General features: G+C 46.9%; 1 protein-coding gene across 1 annotated transcript in view; it reads right to left on the bottom strand.

Moving 5' to 3' along the window:
* Window positions 1-19400, bottom strand: part of CDH9 (cadherin 9) — a 160840-nt gene that overhangs the window by 7402 nt on the left and 134038 nt on the right. Inside the window, exons 9-10 of the mRNA XM_015429143.1 lie at window positions 720-837; window positions 370-621 (exon numbers count right to left, since the gene is read on the bottom strand). Of these exons, the coding sequence (XP_015284629.1) occupies window positions 370-621; window positions 720-837 (370 nt within the window). The remainder of the gene's footprint in view (window positions 1-369; window positions 622-719; window positions 838-19400) is intronic.

The raw sequence follows: 19400 nt of genomic DNA, 5'->3' as shown, positions 1-19400 counted from the left end.
TTATGCTAATGAGTTCCTGCTGGGCGTGGCCAACTTGGGAGCCAGCCGGAACTCCATTCCTGTACGTTCCTGCCCAAAAATAGCCCTGGTGGGAGGGCTTCTGGTGTCCTGGCCTCACTGCTGGACCTCCTGATGGCACCTGGGGTTTTTGGCCACTGTGTGACAGAGTGTTGGACTAGATGGGCCATTGACCTGATCCAACATTGGCTTCTCTTATGTTCTTCCCCCGCTGAGGGCCCTCCCTGCCCCCCCCCCCCCAAATCTCCAGGTATTTCCCAACCCCGAGCTGGCAAGCCAAACTACACGTGCATAGCCTATTTGAAAAAAAATCACAAAATCAGAGGAGGAAAAGGGGAAGGAGTTAGTTACCCAGGAGAATCATGATGCAGAGCAAAATGGCGACGAGGGCTCCTGTGCTGAGGCCCGCTGGAAGGAGCAGTGCTTCCGCATTACAGGACTGCATGTTTCCCCGGCTGTCGCAGGCGCACACCTTGATGGTCAGTGTGCCGGTGCTGCTCTGGATGGGGTAGTCATTATCAAATATGACCACTGGCAGGAGATAGGTATTCATTTTAGTGCGGCTGTATCCGTTCCTTCTGGTTATCACCCCAGCTGTGTTATCTTGGCCGGAAGAACGGGAGAAATGCAAAAAAGACATTCAGGACCTCTAAGGGAAAAGATTAAGAAAGGGCGTTCGGGAACGAGGATGCCAAGCCTACCTTTGTTGTCTACAATGGAGAAGTTGGGGTGGATTGTATATTCAGGCGACAGCTCAAAGAAGAATTTGTGCCCACGAGGAGGGTCATCTTTGTCCACTGCGCTCACCGTTTGTATGAGCTGCCAAGATACATCAGGGAAATGTTGTTAGAAAGGATTGAAATAAACTTCCCTTTTTTATTCTCTGATAAAACAATCGGTTCTGAGACGTGGCTGAAAGGGCTCGTGAAGAACCAGCCTAGTAGATTCTTTCCCCTGTTGTGTAGCCCTAATACAGCTTATTGTTTCATATAAAGGAGTCGATGTAACTAACTGCAGGAGAGTTGTATGGTTAGTGTGGACCACCAAAAAAAAAAGGCAAAGAATTGCGTTCTCAGTCAAATCAAGTCTGAACACTCTCTAGGATCTAAAAAGACTAAACTGAGGCTATCATACTTTGGCCACAAGACAAGAGTTAATGGCAGGGCTATTTTTGGGCAGGAATAATGCATTAGCTTAATAGGCCACACCCAACAGCAGAAACTCATTAGGATTGGCTACATTACATTAGGGGTGTGTGGCCTAACATGCAAAGGAGTTCCTGCTCCAAAAAAGCCCTGGGTTTTGACAACAAGCAAGGTAAACAGAATAAGAAGGGAAAGGTGGGTATGGCTGGATGAGCACACTTCTGGTAACATGGGGGTGTGGCCTAATATGCCAATGAGCTGTGCTGTCAGGGGTGTGGCCTAATATGCTAATGAGTTTGGCTATTGGGTGTGGTCTATTATGCTAATGAGTTTGGCTATTGGGTGTGGTCTATTATGCTAATGAGTTTGGCTATTGGGTGTGGCCTATTGTGCTAATGAGTTCCTGCTGGGCTTTTTCTAAAAAAAAAACCCTGGTTACTGGAAAAGACAATGATTCTAGGGGGAAGTCAAAGGCAGCAGGAAAAGAAGACCCACCATGAGATGGGTTGACTCAGTTAAGGAAGCCATGAGGGCCTGCAGTTTGCAAGGCCTGAGGAAGACTGTTAAGGATAGGATGTTTTGAAGGACATCAATTCATAGGGTTGCCCTAAGTCAGAAGTGACTTGAAAGCACTTCACACACACACACACACACACACACTCACACACACACACAGAGGGGGGGGTAATTCTCAACATGATCCCATCTGTGGTAAAGCCCCAGGTTTGCAGAACTGGCATCATCCTATCCGGGACATTGGGCCGGCACTCTGGTATTTGGGCAAAAACTTTGTGTTAGAAGCAACGTTCCCTCTAAGCTGAGTTAGTGTGAGCTAGCTCACACTTTTTAAACCTCCGGCTCACACATTTTTGCCTTAGCTCAGGAAGGATGGGGCTCCAGAGCAAACGAATTTATGCAGGAGCCAAATCGCTCTCTCACAACTTTAATGCCAGTAGCTCACAAAGTAGAATTTTTGCTCACAGGACTCCACAGCTCAGAGGGAACACTGATTAGAAGCCAAATTTACCACAGAGTTCTTTGCCCGAATACAGAGCGTCACCCTGACATCCCAGATGTGATGACATCACTTCCGGGTCATGTGGGGAGTGACGGGGACACATTGCTGTATGTCGGATGGGACTCACAGCTGCTCCTGGTAAGTCCCCCCCCCATCTCCCATTGGTTGCCAGGAGGGACCTGGCAACCCTACAGATACTCAGAATAACTCACCTCACAGGGTTATTGTGAGGGTATAATGGAGGAGAGGGGAATGAGGTACGCTGCTTTGGGTCCATGTTGCAGGGGGAGGCAGGGTATAAATGAAATACATCAATTATAAATGTAGCTGAAGATGGTGAGCAGCTAAACGGTGGTTCAGTTGGTGAGTGGGAAGGGGAAAAGGAAGCAAGGAAAGGAGAGGATATGAGGCTGCCAGGAGGAAGAAAAGAGGACATGGTGTGGGGAGCGTTACATCCTTAAGGAAGGGTAAGGATCAGTAGTGGAGGCAGTGATCTCCACAAGAATGGCATTTATCAGAACACAACAGCTGACTGGCCACAACCAAGCCCCAGTAACTCAAAGGCTGATTTCGCACTAGAGCTGCCTCGTGGTTGCACCGCCATTTGCCCTGACACTATTGGTCAATTTCACACCCGAAGCTGCAGGGCTGCATTTTGACTCGTGGCTTCGCCCGATTTCCCCCGTAGTTTCTTGATCTTGTTTTTTGAGGATCACGAAAGTGCAGAGGAAATCGGGCGAAGCCACGGGTCAAATGCAGCCCCGCGGCTTCGGGTGTGAAATTGACCAATAGTGTCAGGGCAAATGGCGGTGCAACCGCCAGGCAGCTCTAGTGCGAAATCAGCCCACCTCCTCCTTCAGTTATGGACACAAGACTTGAGCCTCTCCTTGCTGGAGATCCTCTGGAAGTCATCCTTAAAACGACAGCACCAAAACGCCACCTCTTTCTCATTCCATTTGGTAATACTCTTTGGTAATATGTTGAGGAATACTCTTCATGTGTATTGCTCACTTAATCCCTGGCTTCAGTCATAATATCATGATGGGATGCACACCGGGCATGAAAGAGGAAACGGCGGGGGAGGGGGGGATGCGATGCCCCCTGCAAGTCCTGTGGGGCCTCTGCTTGTTGCAGCAGAATTCCTAACATTTTTGGGTGTGCCAACGTGCCATCTTAATATAATAGTTTCCAAAATGTGTTCTTGTATCACAGTTGTGCTTTCCCTTTCTCCCCAATGAGGACTCAAAGTGGCTTACAATTGTCATTCTCCCCTCCAGCATTTTAGATCCACAACAGCAGCCGCGTGAGGTAGGTTAGACTGAGAGGGCGTGACTGGCCCCAGGTCACCCAGCCAGCCAGCTCCCATGACACCAGTGTGGACGCGAACCCAGGTTTCTCAGATCCCAGTCCCGCATTCTAAGCACTACACCACACTGGCTGAAACATCTCTGGGGTCATTGCTCACTTATTAAGTGCTCTTTCGATAAATGTCCTTGAAAGACAACTTATAAATTGTGACTAAATTTCCCAGTATTTTTCGGGGGGGGGGGGGGTAAGTCAAATAATGCAGGAGTGAGGTTTTTTCGGTTTGGTTATCATTGCAAATAAACTGTGTCTGCTGTTAAACACTGCCCATTTGGGGGTCCTTCAACAAGACAAATGGTACTGTGAAAAATAATGTCTGGACCGAAGTATGAAAACCACTTTCCTAGAGGAAACATTTCTGCTATCGAGACTCTTATTGGGAGGTGTCGAACCATCCATGGGCTTGCAGAGTGTGACTTTCCTGCTTTCCCCATCAGGCTGTAGACTGCTGAACTCAGGAGCAGCATCAGAGGTAATGTGGAGGTCTGAGGGCAGCCATTTCCCCACCGGGGAAAGGGGATTGCCTGCATCTGGCTCTCATTTCCCACCGCTGCTCCTGCAGGTGGCAGGACGGCAATAATCGAAAAAAGAATTGCTGCCAGGTGATGGCATGGCATTCCCTTCTCAGGAAAACCTAGACATCAGTGACATCAGTCCTCTCTAGGAATCACCAGAAACTCTATTACCCAATGGTGCCCCCATGTCCCACCCCTTGGACTCCTACCAGTTGCCTGGCCATGCCTGGCAGACCTTGAAAGCCTGCAGTGAGAGAAGACATTGGTGGAAGAAATTGCTGTCCAGTCTTCAAAAGACACAAGTGCCATTAAGACAATGGATCTAGGTGGTTGGATATACACAACTATTATCATCGTGGACCTGTAATTTACAATTCTTCTCCACATTATTTCTTGCCATATTGACTTACTCTATTGATTAACGTCTGCTTATGTATTAAGATTCATGGGGCCACAAACTGGTTTGGTTAATTATTTAAACACTTTACCCCACTTCTGCAAATGCTCAAGGGGGCTTAGAAAAATTAAGACACAAAACTTCAAAAACACAGCATAACAGGACCACAGCCTTGAGGCCAACTAAGACAACGTACCAAGAGAATTAGCACAAGCCAAACTGTTCACCTTCCCTGATCTCTATGGTTTTCATTCCACTCCTGTCTAAATTCATACCACTGAAGTATTATATGAACCTTAGCTCTGAAGTACTCTGGAAGTACTCTTAGAAGATACACAGAAACCTGTCACTTATGCGGTAACAAAATTCTGTACTATAGCAATTAGGAAGTGGAACTGTTTGGAATTATTGTAATCGTTTTGTTGGGTTTTGTTTTTTTTAGTGCCGAGTTTTATGAATATTAGATGGTTTAAAGAGATGCTTTGACCTTTTTTCTGGATTTTGACCATAATAAACTTTGACTGACAGACTGGCTCTCACAGTAGAGATCAGGAGGATTCCAAGAAGGTTATGCAACATCACTTCCGGTTTCTCGGCCGGAAATAACATTGTGGTATCATGCTATACCATCCCCCCCCCCAATACCCCACTGATCACCAGCAGGGAGACAGGGAGCACTGGGTGGGGTTCCACTGCTGGAAAGCAGGCAATTCCCAACCCTAGACCCCTCCCAACAGAGAGAGAGAGAGCGCATCAACAACTAGCCTGATACCCGTGCTTTGCTATGGTATTTAAGTTCCATAAATAGAGTTATAATACTGATGATGTGAAATTTGAAAGGTAACATTTGTTCTAGGAATTCTAACAGAGAAGATTGTAGTGCAAAGAATGAAGTGAGACATACATACTTCCCCCCCCCTCTCTACTGAAGGACCTCTCTCTAGACCACATTGGTGGTTCTGCCCTCAAGTGCTAGGATCACCAGGCTGTTTGGTGAGCTCACTCTGGATCAGGCAACATTTAAGAAGCAGTCGTCTGTTAAGTCCGCTCCTGCCACCTTCCACGAAAGTGATGGCCTCTGTACTTGTGTCCCTGGATTGTTTTGCTCATATGGAGACTGTGTTGTTCTGAGCACCTCAGGGTGAACTTGCTGGTACTTGGCCTGTGCTGCTCAGTGCACTGCAGGAGTACTATGTGCAAATGTCTTTGCCACATTCCTAAGTTGCCTCCTCCTTGTAGTGTTGGTGTATCTGGCTCAACGTTTGCCAGGAGTTTTCTTGGGGGCCGTAAGAGGTGAGAGGTGTGAGGGGGAGTCGGTGTGAGAGAGTGGTGATGTGGTGGACATTTCTTCAGGTTCATGAGGGAGGCATGCATCGAAATGGCTCCTAGAAATGTCCTTTACTATCTCCCCATAAACATTCATACCCTGGTGCTCCTACACCTGACAGACACTGGCCTGTCTGTTGTTGGGGGGGATTGTATTTAAAGGCATCGGGGAGTCTGGGCCAGCAGCAGTGCTAAGGCAATCCTGCTGAGCAAACCTCCCCAGTGGCTGTAAGCAACCCAGCCCCTCTCCTACACCAACAGGCAGCTGCCTGTCCAGTGTAGGAGAGGAGGTGGGTTGCTTACAACCACTGGGGAGGCAGGGCTGGCAGGATCACTAAGGCATGGGGGAGTGTGTTGGATCACTAAGGAATGGGGGTGGTGGGGGAGTGTGTTGGAAGCCATCAGAGAGGCTGGGCCAGAAGCTTCGCTAAGGTGATTCTGCTGGGGCAGCATCCTTGATGGATTAAAGTACCCTGGTCCTGCTCCTACACCTGACAGACATCAGCCTGTCTGGTATTGGGGGGGGATTGTATTTAAAGGCAACGGGGAGGCTGGGCCAGCAGCAGCGCTAAGGCAATCCTGGTGAGCAAACCTCCCCGGCAGCTGTAAGCATCTCACCTCCTCTCCTACACCTGACAGGCAGCTGCCTGTCCAATGTGGGAGGGGAAGGGGAGGAGTATTAGAAGCCACTGTGGAGGTGGGGCTGGCAGGATCACAAAGGCATTACTGCTGGGGCAGGCTCTCTCATGGCTTTAAGCACCCTGCAACCGCTGCTGCACCTGACAGACAACTGCCTGTTAGGTGTAGGAGGTGGGGGGAGTGTGTTGGAAGCCATCAGAGAGCCTGGGCCAGCAGCTTTGCTTCACCTCACAGTCTGTTGGCCACTCCTGATTTCCGCAACTGTCATTAGCTGTCTGCAGTCCCCTGTAACTGTTGGGGTTTTTTTACCACAGAACACTGAGCTCTGCAGCTGACCAGTCAGAGAGTGGGGGGTGCAGGGAGGCAGCTGCCTGGCAGCCGCATAGGAATCAGTGGGGGGAGCACATTTTACCCCTTTTGACCTGCTTAGGGGTTAATTTCTAAAAATCCCTTCTTAGTGAGCACCTACGCCATGGTAGGAGCACTCTCCCTGAATTTGGTGTGTCTAGGTCCAGCAGTTTGGTCTGGGTGTTGATTTTACGGCGAGGGTGCTTTCTTTAATATATATATAGATTGAGAGCAATATTAACAGGATCCTAATCTTCTATGTGTTCATGATTACCTTACAGAAAGTGTTGTACTTTAAGGGAATTTATTGTCCTTACTTTTAAAATAACTCCTAAGTAGCAGAGATATAGGTACTCTTGTGAAATAAATCACATGCAGTCTGAAACACAGAGTGGAAAGTGCCCCCCTTTCCAATATCTCTTTACCTGAAAGGAAGATTACAGAGGTATTTTGGTGGTGTGTCTGTTTTTCCCCTGGAACCGCTATCTAGGGGAAAGTGTGTTTTCCCCCCTAAATTTGCATGCAAGTTATAGGTGCATAAAGTAATACACGATTTTGTGTACAACCTTTTGTTTGGGGTCATCTTACATTTAGAGTTATTCTAATTTTCAGGTAAATATGACAAGTGGTACCCCCAGTCCCTTTCTGGGAACACCCTCCCCGCCCCCAGGGTTTAGTCTCAGACATTTTAACTTCAGACCTCCTACTTTTTTTTTGTTTGGAAATCCCTGCTTTCTACTTTTCACTGCTGATGAGCTCTCCACTGTACCAGAGGTGTGGAAACCAGATTCCCCCCCTCCCACGTGACAACCACGCATGTCTCCCAGTTTCATAATGTGTGTTCTCCTAGAAGCACATCAACAAAGGGTTGCTCTGGCTAACGGCAGGCAAGCCCAGCGCTTTAAACAATTCTCAGTGCCCCGTTCGGCAAGCTCAAGAGCAACCTTCTCAAATCTCCAGCCACTTCTAGTGCTTCAAATCGCAACTACAACCACTCTGTAACGCGTCGTCAAGTGGGGTTCAACTCCCCACTCATATCTCAGGGATGAAGTGGAATGCTCGGATGCAGTTGTGAGGCAGAAAATATTAAAAATATTGAGTGACTCAGCATGCCTGGACATGGCGGGGGGGTTGCTCCATCCCTTTAAGTGAGTACAGGTGTTCTCTCCTTGAATGGGATGGCTCTCCTTGTCTCAGCCTGGGAGCAGCCCTCTGTCCCTTCCTCTCTCTCTCCCTTTGTCCCTTTGTCACTGGAGGACTCTCCTGTACATACCATGCCCTCATACTCCCACACACATGATGCCAGACAAGCTGGCCATTTGTGATAGGGAAAGGACTCTTTAGATTAGGGTTCTTTCTTCTTCTTCTTTTGACTGCAACCTGAATGTGAACTGGATCTATTTGAATAAATGTAAGTTTACTTCTTCTTCTTTCTTTTTTTTGCAATATACATCTTGGGGAGATTTATTTTCAACACTCAGTATCATGCTTCTACGACTGGGCAAAACTCTGCTATATTAACCAAATACCCCGATAAATATCCCAACACAGTGTTCCCTTTACGTTGAGTTTGTGTGAGCTAGCTCACAGTTGTTTAGCCTTTGGCTCACAGATTTTTGTCTCAGCTCAGGAAGGATGGCTCCGGAGCAAGCTAATTTATGCAGGAGCCAAATCACTCGCTCAAAACTTTGATGCCAGGAGCTCACAAAGTAGGATTTTTGCTCACAAGGCTCCGCAGCTTAGAGGGAGCATTGATCCCAAGCGGCATTAGTTGCCAAAGAGTGACAGAAGCTCACTTGAAAAGACAAGCTAGTCCACTTCATCCATCTCTGAAAAGACAAAGAGCCAATGGGAGCCGGGTCAGTGGCAGGGAAATGCTACAAACCAACTGCCAAGGTGTAGTCTCTCTCTCTCTCTCTCTCTCTCTCTCTCTCTCTCTCTCTCTCTCTCTCTCTGTGTGTGTGTGTGTGTGTGTGAGAGAGAGAGAGAGAGATAAACCAAGTGGGGCTATGCAGATAAGACCACGCTTGGTTCTTAGTGGCTGGGACAGGCTCAGCTGTAGACAGGTGTTTCTGGACAATATCAGCATCACGAATGTATTCTATAGCTTAATGAATGAAAGTCACTATACAGGCTTCCTGTCCAACTCTGTAAGCAGTTGTCCCAGAGGTGAAAGGTCAGATAGGTGCACGTATGTGGGTCCTTAGACAATAGGGATCAGTATGGGTGCTTTCAAACTTGTGGGGTCTCAGGGAAGTTTGCTTCATCTGCACCCTTGGAAACAGGAAGGGGAGGAGAAGGAGAGTAGGTTTTTATAGCCTGCTTTTCTCTACCTTCAGGAGTCTCTAAGTGGCTCACAATCTCCTTCTCTTCCTTTCCCTATACCAGGCCCCTTGTGAGGTAGAATTCTGAGAGAACAGTAACTGGCTCAAGGTCACCCAGCAGATTTCCTCTGGAGGAATAGGGAATCGAACCCGGTTCTCCAGATTACAGTCCGCTGTTTTTAACCACTGCACCGCACTGGATCTCATGCTAGATGAGGTTTAGGGCCCCCTGCAATGCTGTCCTCCAGTGCTGGGGCAGGTGAAGCAGGCAGAGAGAAACATAGCCAGAGTGGGGAGGAGGATACAGAGAGAGAGACGGAGGGGTATTTATTGGGATCAGGGGTCATTTCCTGCAGGAGCGCACAGGAGCGGAGTTCCGGCAGTAAGGAGCCCAGGGGGCGGGCACATGCAACAAGCCCCACCCCCTGCTCCCAGCAGCCCTCAGTCAGAGGAAGAAGCAACCAAGTAAGTTGCAGAGCTCCCCCGCCCGGCCCCTCGGCCCAAAACAGTCCGGTGGCACCTTTAAGATCAGGTTTTATTCAGGTACAAGTTCTCCCTCCTCTGCAAGGACAGATCTGCATGTCCCCCCCCCCCCGATAGCTAGCAATCCAAAACAGTCCAGTGGAGCCTGAGCGGTGGGTGTTGCCTTCTGACACACTTCCAGTGATGTCAGGGAGTGTGGCATATGCAAATAAGTTATGCTAATGAGTTATGAGCTCCTGCACCTCTTTTTCTACGAACTGACCCCTGCTTGGGATCATAGGTGAGCTGAAGCATACAAGGGGATAGAGTGGACAGGGATGGAGTGGGGCAGGGGCTGGAGAACTCCCTTTACCCAGACTTCCCTTCCCACCTGTGAGACAAGCTGCTTGTAGACAAGCTACTCACCCAAGAGTCTACCCATAGTTCTACCATTACAAAAGGGGGACTGGAGAGAACTTATGAGAGTCCCCTCCCTCACAGTTTTCTTCATCCACACACTAGTTCCGGCTCCCCTCCCTCTTCCCCTGGCTCCCCTCCCCTCTCCCAGTCCTGGATCCAACTTTGCTTCCATGAGAGCATAAGAAGATCCCTGCCGGTTCAGAGCAATGGTCCATCTAGTCTAGCATCCTGTCTCAGTCTCACACAGTGGACAGCCCATTCCTCTGGAGGGCCAACAACAGGGCCGAGAAGCTGAGGCCTTACCCTGATGTTGCTTCCTGGCTCTGCGATTTTAGAGGTTTAGTGCCTCTGAACGTGGAGGTTCTCCTCAGCCAACCTTGGCTAGTAGCCATTGAGAGACTTCTCCTCCATGAATCTATCTAATCACCCTTTAAAGCTGTCTATTCCTGTGGCCATCACTAAATCTTCAGGCAGCAAACGCCCTCACAGTTTTCTTCATCCACACACTAGTTCCGGCTCCCCTCCCTCTTCCCCTGGCTCCCCTCCCCTCTCCCAGTCCTGGCTCCAACTTTGCTTCCATGAGAGCATAAGAAGATCCCTGCAGGTTCAGAGCAATGGTCCATCTAGTCTAGCATCCTGTTTCACACAGTGGACAGCCCGTTCCTCTGGAGGACCAACAACAGGGCAGAGAAGCTTAAGTCTTACCCTGATGTTGCTTCCTGGGTCTGCAATTTTAGAGGTTTAGTGCCTCTGAACGTGGAGGTTCTCCTCAGCTAACCTTGGCTAGTAGCCATTGAGAGACTTCTCCTCCATGAATCTATCTAATCACCCTTTAAAGCTGTCTATTCCTGTGGCCATCACTAAATCTTCAGGCAGCAAACGCTACATTTTAATCCCACTCTGTTCCTGACAGTGCTGACTGCTACCACATGCCAGGCGTAATTTTGGGTTGCCATATATAGACATCCAAAACAGTCCAGTGGAGCTTGAGTGGTGGGTGTTGCCTTCTGGCACACTTCTGGTGATGTCAGGGGGTGTGGCATATGCCAATAAGTTATGCTAATGAGTTATGCTAATGAGCTCCTGGACCTCTTTTTCTACGAAATGACCCCTGCCTCAAGTCATAACTGATTCATGGAGACGCCACCTGTGGGGTGTTCCAGGTCAGAGATGAGCAAAGGTGTTTTGCCATGGCCTGCCTCTGCACTGCAATCCTCGTCTTCCTCAGGGGTCTCCCATCCCAAGTGCTGGCCATGGCCACCCTGCTTAGCTCCCAAGCTCTGACAAGCCCAGGAGAAACTGGGATATTCAGGCTGTTGATAAAAAACAGGAGCCAACCGTTAAAAAGCCGACAAGATAAACCCCCTCATTAAAAGCCTGGGTAGAAAAGGATGTGTTTTAGCCCGGTGTCTACAAGAAAGTGAAGTCGATGCCAGGCAGATCTCGAGGGGGAGAGCATTCCCATGGTGAGGTGCCATCACAGAAGATGACCAGTCTATAGTCACCACTAGAGGTGTGCCCAAAAAAAATTCGGCCCATTCGGATTCGGCAGAATCAATTTCGGCTTGCAGTAATACTCCCGCATGTCAGTTTTGTCAGTAGGAGCCAATTGGGGAGTCTTTCGGCCAGCCGAATGTCAGTTTCAGCCCCATTATATCCTATGGGCCATTGAAGTCAGTGGTGAAAACATAGGGTATATTCTGGGGGCTGGAGGGGAGGGAGTTACTTTTTCCCCACCATAGAGAACAATGGAGGGGATAGGGGCAACCTGTTTGGGGCCCCGTAAAATTGGACCCCCTGGTCCAATGTTCTTCAAACTTGGTTGGTATCTTAGGGAGAGGCTCCAGCAACTACCCTGTGAGTTTGAAGTCTATCCCTCAAACTCACTCCCCTCCAGCCCCCATAATATACCCTATGTTTTCACCATTGACTTCAATGGCCCATAGGATATAATGGGGTCGAATTGCCGTGAAATTTGGCGGCAATTCGGCGGCAAGCCGATTCAGATCAGAGAATCTGAATTGGCCTGCAGCAGCCCGAAAGGGTCCGAATGGGTCATTTTCGGGCGTGCATTCGGTTCGGACGAACCGAATGCACATCCCTAGTCACCACTCACCTCACCTCTGCAGATTTTAACTGGCAGATTTTAACTGGCAGATTTTAACTGGCAGATTTTAACTGGCAGTCTAGTGTAGGAGGAGATAGTCCCTCGGGGCCCAAGCCATTTAGGGCCTTAAAGGTTAGAAGCAGCATTTTGAATCACGTCCAGAAACAGACAGGTATCTGGCACAGATTTTTCAGCCCAGGGCTGATACAATCCATGTAGCCAACCCCTGATAGTAGCCTGACTGCCACGTTTTGATCAGTTGAAATTTCTGAACTATTTTCAAAGGCAGCTCCACATAGAACGCATTACAGCAATCTAACCTGGATGTGATCACCGCACGGATCACTGTGGCCCCTTTGTATGGATTTGTTGATCTGTGGTGAGGCCAGACTTTGGCTGTTAGAACAGGAACTGAACATGTGTCTATGTAAACACCAATGTCCCAACACTCCATTGTGCTCCAGAGTGCCAGAGATACGCAAATCTGGCTGTTGCCATGGAGACCAGCAGTAAGCTTTGATGCTCCACAGCTGGAAACGTCAATGGAAGGTAGTTGATTTAACCTTTGTCCTAGTTATGCTCTCTGGTGTACCACTTGACTTTCTTCCCCCTCTCCAACAAGTCAATGTTTGCCATTTATATCTATGGGGGGAAATAAAACATTTTGGAGAAACTATTCCAATGAGGACAAACCCTGCTCTCCACTTCAGATTGAAGAAGGGCCAAGCTCTAATAGAGAACTTGTAGGCACATGTGTCTTCTCACTCTGTGAAATATACCAACTCCCATACTGATGCTTTGGCTGAATTATGCTCAAGACAGTGTTCCTCTACAGTGCCTGCAGATCAACAAAGAGGGGAAACAGGAGTCTTTTTAGTCAGGATGGGATCGAACTGTATCTGTGTCATAACTCAGTGGAAGCAACATCCCTCTCCAGAATGTATTGGGTACCAAACTGAACTTGCTGATAAAAAGAAGACCAACATTCTTTTAACAACAGGTCTCTGGCCCTTATGACGGTATAGATGTTCTTGGGTGTGTGAGCAGTCCTGGCTCCAATGTCCAGTTGCTGAAAAGGAGGAGGAGGAGATTGGATTTATGCCCCGCCCTTCTATACCTGGTTTACAATCTCCTCTCCCTTCCACTAGCCACAACAGACACCCCGTGAGGTAGGTGGGGCTGAGAGAGCTCTTTCGAGAACTGCTCATGAGAGAATAGCTCTGAAAGAACTTGTAACTGACCGAAGGTCACACCAGTGGCTGCATGTGAAGGAGTGGGGAATCAAACCTGGTTCTCCCAGTTTAGAGTCATGCTCCGAGTCCTAACCACTACGCCAATCTGGCTCTTAATAAGGGTGCTTAAGATTCTTAATAAGGGTGGAGCTGCTTCATTCTGTGGTGAAACCTCAAAGAAATGAATGGGGGGGGGAAATCAATGAGTTCCCCATCACCAGCACAAACTTTCATAAACTTTTTGCTAAACTTGAGCATCTTGGGCTTTAAATTTTAGCAGATGTGATGTGTTGTTATGAGAAATCTGAATACAAAAGATTAGCATCAAAAACTTGGAGACGGTTGAATAGAAACAATTATTTGTAAGATCAAAATTGATTCTCTATTATACAATAAGCACTTTCCTGAGATAAGTTCCTTACGTTACCCCATATTGGTTTTAAGCTATCTTCCGTGTTTACATTCATACAATCTAAAAGAGGATTTAAAAAAAAGATAATGAAAATATAAGAAGGATGTTAATAGTCCTGCAAAATCCCAACATGGGCAAAGATTAATTTTGGGTAAGCAGAGCTGGCTGGGTGAGGTGAGAAGATTTCGTAACAATGCAGCTTTGAGGGTGATTAACACTTGGAATTCACTGCCACAGGAAGTGGTGGCAGCTACAAGCATGGACGGCTTCAAGAGGGAATTAGATAAGCATATGGAGCAGAGGTCCATCAGTGGCTATTAGCCACAAGGTATAGATAGGGACTCTGGGGCAAGTGATGCTCTGTCTTCTTGGTGCTTGGGGGGGGTCAACAGTGGGAGGGCTTCTAGTGTCCTGGCCCCACTGGTGGACCTCCTGATAGCACTGGTATTTCTGGCCACTGTGTGACACAGAGTGTTGGACTGGATGGGCCTTTGGCCTGATCCAACAATGGCATCTCTTATGTTCTTATGTTTTATGAAAACCACTCTGGCCACCTGTGGCTATGGCCCATTTCCCCATCACAAGAAACATCAAAAGCAATTATTTAAGGTTGTAAAAATGGCCAAATAAACCATGCAAGTAATAAAGGGAGAAATGGATGGTGCACAATAGGAGCTGATTTGTTTGTCCACACAGGGTGGCAGCATAGATCTTATGTGCGGTGGTAAAATGCTGTTGAGTCGCAACTCAGTTACAGTGACCGCAGCAAGGGGCTTTCAAGGCATGTGAGAAGCAGAGGTGGTTTGCCAGTACCTTCCTCTGCACAGTTTTCCTCGGTGGTCTCTCTTCCAAGTACCGACTCCTCTTAGCTTCTGAGATCCGATGAGATTGGGCTGTTCCATGCCGCCTTCCCTGCCCACAGACCTTTTCTCAATGCTGAATTTGGATGGCATTGCTTCAGAATTGCAAATCTGTTTAGATCAGATTACAGGCCGCATTGATGGACAGTTATTAATTCTGAGCTATGAACCGACCGGTTTTAGCATTCAAGTTTGTGTTCTGCAGGACTCATCTCTGGAACATTTGAAACTGCCCATTAATGCCTTTGTCACAGCAACACCCCATGCCAGTGGAGGAGAGTCTTTTCAGTCCTTGCGCAGGGCCCAGCTGTCCATTCAGATTGTACATATTTCTTTACCTTCGAAATCCCTGCCGACCACTTCCTCCCTCTACATCTAGTTTCCCGTCTCCACGGAGGCATTTCCCCCAAAAAACAATTTATTAGGATATAATAAAAAAGAAATGTTCAAACATATATTAAAAGTTATACAATTATATAGCCTTCCCTCCTCCCTTCCCCCCCTTCTCGGCTTCCCACAGTGCTCCAACCTCCTGCCCAATTCTTAAATTTTCTTCATTCCTCTTTATCTCCTTTTTCACATCCACAGGTAACTTAATCTTCAACTGTTAGTCTTATATATTTATCTATTTTCTACTGTTTTGATTTTCAGTAATTCTTAATGCAAAGTAAACTGTCCTTTACATCCCAGTATTTCTCCAAATAGTCTTTAAAATCTATCCAGTCTGCAAAAAAATTCTTCTGCTTCCAAATTATTAAGTTTCCTTGTCATTTTGTCCATTTCAGCCATAAAAAGTAATTTTTTAATCCATTCCCCTATTTCAGGGACCTTATCTTGTTTCCGACATTGAGCATACATCATTCTGGCAGTCATGATCATATACCACATCAATGTCCTTTTTGCCATGTTGACTTCTTCCATTTTCAGTCCCAAAAGTCGTATTTCCGGTTCTTTCTTGAACTTACATTTCACAATTTTTTCCATTTCTGCATGTATCTCAATCCAAAACATTTTTGTCTTTTCACATGTCCACCACATATGATAAAACGAGCCCTCTCCGTCCCCACGGAGGCATTAAAAAAACACGTTTCTGGGAGAAATGATCACTTCCCATGAAGAGCTCATTGCATTGGTGCAGCAGCCGGATGATTTTGCTTCCTTAAATCACCAGCATATAAAGTCACCAGAACGTGTTCTTTCCTGTTTGTAGTGGAACATTATCCCTATGGGTAATCTTAGACTTCCTTGTAGCCATGGTGGGAGAAAAAAAAAAAACGCTTTCTGAGTCATCCTCCCACATAATGTAGCTGAGACAGAGCAGCAGGCTGCATGTTTGGATATATTTCAAAAAGCCCCCACCCTGTGCTTTAGAAAACCACCTGACTGCCCAAGTTGTGCCTCTGCTTCAACTGTAGATTTTTTTTCTTGGGGTTTCGTTCACCTTTTTGTTCCTCCTGCAGTACCAAATGTAGGCGGGAGAGATTAGAGAGAGGTCAGTTTCAACCTTTGAATCACGCTCAAGCCCAGCAACGCCGCTTGAAGCATGCAGAAGTCCTTCCACGTAGGCATCAAGTCACCTGGACGGGAACCACCCCTTTGTTGAGGCCTTCAAAGTAATGAAGGGCTAAAGCAGCAAAGATAAGTGAGCTAATTTTTTAAAAAAGTATATAATTAAAGTTCAGCAATTACTGCCCTGAAAAGTGGAAGAGAAAATATCCCAGCAACGAGGGGAAAATCTAGCAAATCATCCTGAGGTTCTTAAACCAGGATTGCTAATTACCATTTCACAGAGTCCTTTCCTGTGCAGTGGAATGGGCATGCTCTTCTCCATCAATCACCTCTTGCTCTTCTCCATCAGTCACCTCTTGATAGCTGGATAATGGCATACATGGTAGCCTGACTCATGTGTTTCTTCTTGGTAGGATGTAGATGTGGTTCCCTTTATGTCCATAGAACTGTTAACCCTTTTTCAGTGGCTACAAACTTTGATCTCATTGATAACTATCTTGATCAGGATTAGGATTGCCTGGTCCCCCTGGCCATCGGGGGGGGGATAGGGTGGTAGGGCTACCAGATCCAAATTGGAAACCCCTGGAGATTTGGGGATGGAGCCTGTGGAGGACAGGGACCTCAGTGGGGTACAATGCTATAGAGTTCACCCTCCAAAGTGTCCATTTTTCTCTCTGTAGTCTGGAGACGAGCTGTAATTCCGGGAGACCTCCAGTTCCCACCTGGAGGCTGGAATCCATAATCAGGAATTAAATGTTAGCGAGAATAGTGGGTGCGTGAGCAAGTAACATAGAGATGGTCAAACTGCCTCAGGGTAAGCTCTGTCATCCTAGGTGAGTGATAAGTGGAAGAGGTAAGAGAACCTGTGTGGCATAGTAAATAGGAGAGCCACAAGACTTCCAGGGTGGCCTTGGGTCAGTCAAGGTTCTTCAGTCTAAACTATCTCACAGGCTTGTCAAGACAAAATGGGAGCAGAGACCAGGTGCTACCATCCCAAGCTTCTTAGGTGAATAGTGGAACAAATTATTATCAAGGAAAAAAATGTACATGGGAATTGGACGATTACATCACACCCTCCCCAGAAGGGTAGACTATTACAGGATTGCTAGGTCCCCGGAAACCAGTGCAGGATGGGAAGAGGACTTCCTGGGAGTAGCAGGGAGGCTCCTCCAACACACAGTGATGTGTCTACGTCATTGTCCATATGACCTGGAAGTGATGCTACCACTTCTGGGACACTGGGGTGATGCTTTGGTAGTTGGGCAAAAGCTCTATGGTAAATTTGGCTTCCACCATAGAGTTTTTGCCGGAAAACCAGAACGTCACCCCAACATCCACTTCTGGGTCACATGGGCAATGATGCAGACACACTACATGTCCAAAGGAACTCCCTCTTTTGGGGGGTAAGTTACCCCTGTCGATCAGCTGTTTGGCAACGGGGAGGTGATGAGTGTCATGGTTGAGTGGGAATTTGAGCCTGGGTCTCCTTGGTCTAAGGACAGTATTTTTTTCCTACCACACCACAACACACCCTGGCTCTGTATGCCCTCTCATACCAGCTAGTTAGATTATCATTGATAAACAGGGAGAACATGCTTATGCTGGGTGACCATGCATCTACCCTAAACCCTAGCCAGCCCCTGACACGTGAAAACACATATTTCCATAGGTCGCATACATGAAATAATAGGGGGAATGGATTTTAATTTTAAGCAGTAGATACAAGGACAGGACTTTTGTTTAAAGGGTCTTCATGAGGGTGGCCAACGCCAGGTAGGAAGACTCCTGGAGCTTTGGGGGAAGAGTGTGAGGAAGGTGGAATATTGGGGGGGGGTCAGCAGATGGCTCTTTTTGTAGCAGGAACTCCTTTGCATATTAGGCGACACACCCCTAATGTAGCCAATCCTCCAAGAGCTTACAGTAGCCCCTGTACGAAGAGCTCTGCAAGCTCTCGGAGGATTGGCTACATTAGGGGGGGTGTCGCCTAATATGCAAAGGAGTTCCTGCTACAAAAAGAGCCCTATGTAATGCTATAGAGTCTACCTTCCAAAGCTGCCTTTTACTCGAGGGGAACTGATCTCTGTAGTCTGGAGATCAAAATTCTGGGAGAACGCCAGGTGCTACCTGGACACTGGCAACCATAGTTATCAGCCAACTTCAAACTAGATGGGAGTCACCTTCCGTGAATCCAAACGTGTTGTAAGAGCCCTCCCAAAGGAGGGACACGTTAATTAAAATATTAATTTAAATGTAATTGAATTAGCCTTCAGCAAAACTTGCATTGAGATGGTTAGACAGTGTCATAGATGCAACAAACATGACATTGAGCAAACTTCAGAGGATGGCAGACCGGAAGGCATGTCGTGATCTGGTCCATGGGGTCACGAAGAGTCGGACTCGACCGTGCAACTGAACAACAACAACAAAACTTGCATTGTCAGTGCCCCTTCCCACATGGATGATGCCATTAATGGCAATGTTTCAAGATAATGATGATGATGATGATGATGATGATGATGATGATGATGATGATGATGATGATGATGATGATGATGATGATGATGCTGATGATGATGGAATGTGTTCCCTTGTCTGGCAATTTTTTATTTTTTAATCATGGCTTAGCTTTTAAAAGCATGTCATGTGCCATTATTTTACAGAATAAATGTACTAAAATCTGATGTATAAGATTGCTACCTGGATTCATCAGCATGCACGCAACACATATAAATGAAAGCGGATGTCTCAAAGAAATTGGACAACCCACCATTAGCTAGCAAACATTTTCTCTAAAATAATAAATACAAGGGGAAAAAAGTGTGGTTACTAGTTTTTAAAATCAAATTGTTGAAAGTCTGTGTTGATGTGCAATTACCATCTGTAGTCCACCAATACACTCTAGAGAAGACTAGGGGTGCTTGATTCTTGAATCTTGACTTAGATGTCATTTAAGTGGGCTAGTAGTATTTTCACCTTCATCCTTACTTGAAGGCATTCAGTGAAATTGTGCTATTGCATCCTGGTTAATTTTCAGTATGACAGGGTAAAAGCTGCTGGATTCTCACTTTTATTCAAGGTTCTTTTTTCTAATATGAAATGTCACTATGGAGGAAGGAGTTTTGATCTGGAGGAGGAAGTCTCCCCCCCCCTTCTCCAGAGAAAGTGACTCCATCCTTCGGAGGAAGACTCTTCACTTAGCAGATGGAGATTGTATGGCTCAACATGGCTGTCTCCTCTCTGCTTAGGAATAAAAGCATATACATTTAAGAAGTGAGGTAACTCAAAGTTATGCTTAATGGAACT

The sequence above is a fragment of the Gekko japonicus genome, unplaced genomic scaffold (assembly GCF_001447785.1).
Source record: "Gekko japonicus isolate JY-2015 unplaced genomic scaffold, Gekko_japonicus_V1.1 scaffold2328, whole genome shotgun sequence".
Classification (NCBI taxonomy): Eukaryota; Metazoa; Chordata; class Lepidosauria; order Squamata; family Gekkonidae; genus Gekko; species Gekko japonicus.
The sequence above is the reverse complement of the archived record's forward strand: the minus strand, read 5'-3'. Positions and strand labels throughout refer to the sequence as shown.